Below are 4709 nucleotides of genomic sequence, written 5' to 3' on the forward strand. Positions count from 1 at the left end.
GCGGAGACGATACAGATTTTACATGGGACACAATTTACGCGGTTTTCGGATTTCTTACCGTTACCTCTCGTCTGTGTAATAGGCCTTGGATTATCGTTACCTCTCGTCGTGTAAATAGGCATTTGTCGGGTCCCGAAGGTGTCCCATTAATAGGCCTAGAGGTTCTAAAAATATGAGATCAAATTAAGATAGTATAATTATTATATCTATTTTACTACAAATATCAGCTAATTGATATCAGATATATTATAATAATAATATAATAGCTAACTAAATATAAACACCACAGTTAACCTCAAGTTTATTTAATTGTTACAATAAACGCTTAATTAATTTAAGGTTTTGTTTAATTAATTTACTTCAACTACAAAAGTGTATACGCCTTTATGTATACTAGTCAATATTATAATCAATCATCGCGTTGGTAGCATCAATTTTTTTTATTAAACATAGGCCGATAGATTGATATTGATTATCGACAACTCATTCGTTAAAATTTTCGAAGCGAAACAATTTTTCTTGAATAATCGAGCCGCTGCATTATGAGTCAAATGAATATGGATTTATTCATAGATAGTGTACTGGTCGTAAACGTCGAGTTTTCTTTATCTATATAAACTTATATTGATAAAGACGTATAATACGGATTAGCGTTTCTTCCATTTTAATCGAATGAGGTTTTTGGTATAACTATGGCCACACATAAGGAACTACAGCCAGCTTTACAGGGTGACAATCCTTCAATTGAGAAAGATGAGGACAGTACGATATCCACAGGCCTGCACAAAGCAAAGTCTATGGCTACCTACATGAGTAAGAAAGCCGATCCTCGGTACTGGGTACCGCGACTGTTTATTCGACTCAGCGGCTTTTTAGTTTTAACTGGGTACATTTTGGCTGGAGCTTTTCTTATGCGATACCTGGAGAGTGATCATGAGCATGATGAAATTAATGAAATAAACACAGCAAAAGATCGAATGTTAAAATCTTTTTGGAACAATACTAAACTGGAGAATGGGAGCATAACGTACGGTAAATGGTTAACTCTGGCGTTAGATGAACTCGATACGTACGAAGACAAATTGTACGAATCATATGATCACGGCGTTACTGCTGCAAAAGAGGTTTGGCGTCTCTCCAGTTCCATGATGTTTTGTATAACGGTCATAACAACAGTAGGTAAGGGAAAAAACGTCTTTTTAGAGAACAGTTATTAACCGTTTGTAACCGAATCATATCCGAGTACAATCGACTTAAGTTCTCGGAGGACTAGTTAACTCGCGTATCGTGTGTCGTTACCTCCGATATAACTCCGATAGCTTTCACAACGTGAAACCATAGGAATATCTTTCGTTGGATTGAAACAGGGTATATCAGATAACATCTTTGCGCTTTAATGCAGAGCAAGCTACCCAGCATACAGTGTGTAAGTGCGTGTAAACAAATTCGTAAAGCTTGGTTACCACTGGAGACGTAACGCATTACGGACGCAGACGTACCCCAAACGAGTTGTCCTGAAATCCATGATTTACGTTGAGCTTTTTTTTTCGTTTTTCTGTTGCGTCTGTAGTGAGAGACAAGCTTATTAGCCGCAATCTCTAACTTGAAAAGGCCTCGGGCGGGGCATTATTGCAACATGCAGCATGTAAAAGGGTGTATCTCGTGCGCAAATTCACCGAGCGCACACGCGCTTGAAATAGATAATTTCCGGTTTACCCGAATGCGTAAAAACTACTCATTTTTATTCATCGATATTATTATTATGTGATATTAATGCAATTCAATATTACCTGTTTCTAAAATTCGAAATCGATTTTAAGGTCGTTATTTATTTTTTTAAATGTAATGGTTTTTTGTGTGATATAAACTTATGGTTCAATAGCTGTTTATATACATACTTTAATATACAAATAATGCATGTGTGTGAGTTGGATGGTGAGAATATTTCATGAGTTGAAAGACTGACTGCTTTAGATAGAATAGTACACGTGTGATATCAAAGCATTGCATTCTAATCATTGCTTGAAGTCAATGTGAGTCAAGTAGGTCTAGGTCTAATAATATTGATTGTCATGTAAGTTATTCGATATTCTTTTTTTGTTTCTTGTTTCGATGTGCTTGTCTATATTTAGACATTAACACTATATTAATTAAATAAATTCACATGTATGTTATACAAGAAGTTATTCGGTTCATTGAACAAACACAAACTACATTGCAAACTAGCAACGAATATTATTGAGCCGTCTTCAAGAAAACATCATCAACATAACAACAATCAATACAACGGTCAACAACTGCCTTTACTCGGGTAGATGGCAACACTACGTAACTGTCTGTAGGCTATAATACTATATAAACTCTTACTGTGTAATATACACACTATAGGAATATCTGAACTACACCCTTGTTAAATTCCCACGCTAGATAACTGTCTGTACTGTACACTTATTAAATCCCCACACTAGATAACTGTCTGTACCTCACATTCATATATATCTCACACTTATATACTGTATATTTCCTCCATGCACTTACATAACTGTTTACCCCTATTATATCCGTACACTATACTATCTGTAAGCTACGCCCTTATTATCCTCAAACTATAAAACAGATGTACAGTACTACATACAGTCTACTTAGATATTCATACTATCTGTCTGTACTCTACACCTATCTCCATTCTATAGGCCTATACGTGATACACACTTACACACTGTCTACACACCACCTAAACTATACAACTCTTATTACATGCCGAAGCTATATAAATATCTGTATTCTATCCTACACCTATCCCCTCATTGTACGCTGCATTATTATAGATAATATATATTCTGTATTTCTTAGATCCCCAAAACATATAATCTGCATAAAGTATGCCCACCCTAGGCCCCACAACTGCTGTTAACAATCTTACACTTTATTAGATTCTTACGCGATAAAACCTCATCTAAATCCCCAGACTTTTACTATGTTCACACATTATATTAATGTAGACCTACACTGTACATCCCTACTCGTCTCAAAATACATTTTCGTTAAACTTATCCCACAGAGGTTTCTCTATACCTTTTAAGATCCTCGATATATAATAAATGAACGTAACAACATTCATCACAACTTAAACTGTCATTTGTGTATCATTATTACCTTCACATACGAAGCTAATTATGCTTGCTTTGCATGATTTAGCATCTAAAGATACTGGGTATTCTACAGGAAACATAATCACATTTAAAATGAATAAATACATGAGGCCACAGAAATTTACTCTTCATGAGACAGGTATTCTTGGGGATACGTTGTTCTAGAAAAGCTGCAAAATACACGGACCCTATATTATAGAATGTACTTTCGAATTTCAGTTGTGCAAGATAATTAAGATATCTTTTTTTGCATTTACAGGTTACGGTCACATTGCCCCGGTGACGTTATGGGGAAAGATTGCAACGATTCTGTACGGTTTTGTTGGAATACCTCTTCTGCTACTTGTACTCTCCGATCTTGGATACTTGGCAGCCTTACCTACCAAATATATCGTTTACCTTCTGGCTAAAGTGAACCAAGTGCGTAAAGCAAAGATTCAGCCGATGTTTGACAAGTTGAACTTAGGTGTGTACAGCATAGAGGTAAATCGAGGTTCAAAATCGGAGGAAGATGACGGATATGATGTAATGAAGAACAGGCCGGCATCTCGAGTATCTACCGCTAGCTATGCATTGCCTGACGTATCATCAAAAGGAACTCAAACCAAAATCGATGACGTGGACGTGGTAGAAGCGCCAAAATCACCAGCAAAGAAATCAAAAGTAAAAGACGCAGAAGTTCCTCTCACTGTCGTCTTGTTTGTGTTCTTTGCATATAACTGCTTAGGTGCCTGGATTTTCTCGTCATTGGAAAAAAGCTGGTCGTTCTTTGATGGCTTTTACTTTTCTTTCATCACAGTCAGCACCATCGGATTCGGCGATCTTGTACCAGGCGAAACAACCGAAAATGTGATCGAGGAGAACTTTCGATTGATAATAGGCGCTGTTTACATGTTCTTTGGTATTGCCGTCATCTCCGCTTGTTTTGCAATGTCTCAGTCTACACTCTACAACTATGGGATGTACCTTTCCATTAAATTCAGACTTCGGAAACCAAATGGAGAAAAGAACATTTAGCTTCATAAGATTTCAAAAATGGTCAAACTCCAAATTGATACCAAATTTAAAACCTGTAATCTTTGCATCCTGATTGATAGCATGCTATTAAATAGTATATTTGTTTACTTCGTGTTTTATATGCGTGCATGGCGCATACCATAACAACAAATGTTTACTATACGTGGACAAACACCAACTAATTTCATATGTTATTCGGCTTTAAAAATGTCAATATAACCAAGGAAATCTAACAACTGGCCACTGTGCTAGCCTTGCCAAAAACTCGTAACAGTCCTTTAATCTTATGTCTGACTGCGACAAATACCAACAGTACTGTACCATGTACATATTACCTGTTACATAGAAAACAATAAAATAAGTCCCCTTAAAATGGTTGTTTCGTGAATAGGGGCTGACCGCAGTGTTAGCAAAAATATATTGCCCGTGCAGGAGTTAAACCTGTAAACAATAATTAGCTTTGTTCTGAAAAAAAAAAACATTTTCAAACGTGTTTTTAGTTTTTAGAAAGTATTTATGAAAGTATTATTGGAATTATCA

At 36.1% G+C, this 4709-nt stretch overlaps 1 protein-coding gene across 1 annotated transcript; it reads left to right on the plus strand.

The window, feature by feature from the left end:
* Positions 1-609: 609 nt before the first annotated feature.
* LOC140047403 (potassium channel subfamily K member 6-like) lies at positions 610-4709 on the plus strand. The gene is made up of 2 exons (XM_072092419.1): positions 610-1179; positions 3412-4709. The coding sequence occupies exons 1-2, from the start codon at positions 693-695 to the stop codon at positions 4167-4169; spliced, it is 1245 nt and encodes a 414-aa protein (XP_071948520.1). The 5' UTR covers positions 610-692; the 3' UTR covers positions 4170-4709.

This window comes from Antedon mediterranea, chromosome 4 (genome assembly GCF_964355755.1).
Source record: "Antedon mediterranea chromosome 4, ecAntMedi1.1, whole genome shotgun sequence".
NCBI lineage: Eukaryota > Metazoa > Echinodermata > Crinoidea > Comatulida > Antedonidae > Antedon > Antedon mediterranea.

Bases quoted from the DNA above. Each gene is read 5' to 3' on its own strand.
- LOC140047403 (XM_072092419.1), top strand. From the start codon at position 693: ATGGCCACACATAAGGAACTACAGCCAGCTTTACAGGGTGACAATCCT. The intron at 1,180-3,411 runs GTAAGGGAAAAA...TTGCATTTACAG, and splicing joins AACGGTCATAACAACAGTAG to GTTACGGTCACATTGCCCCG.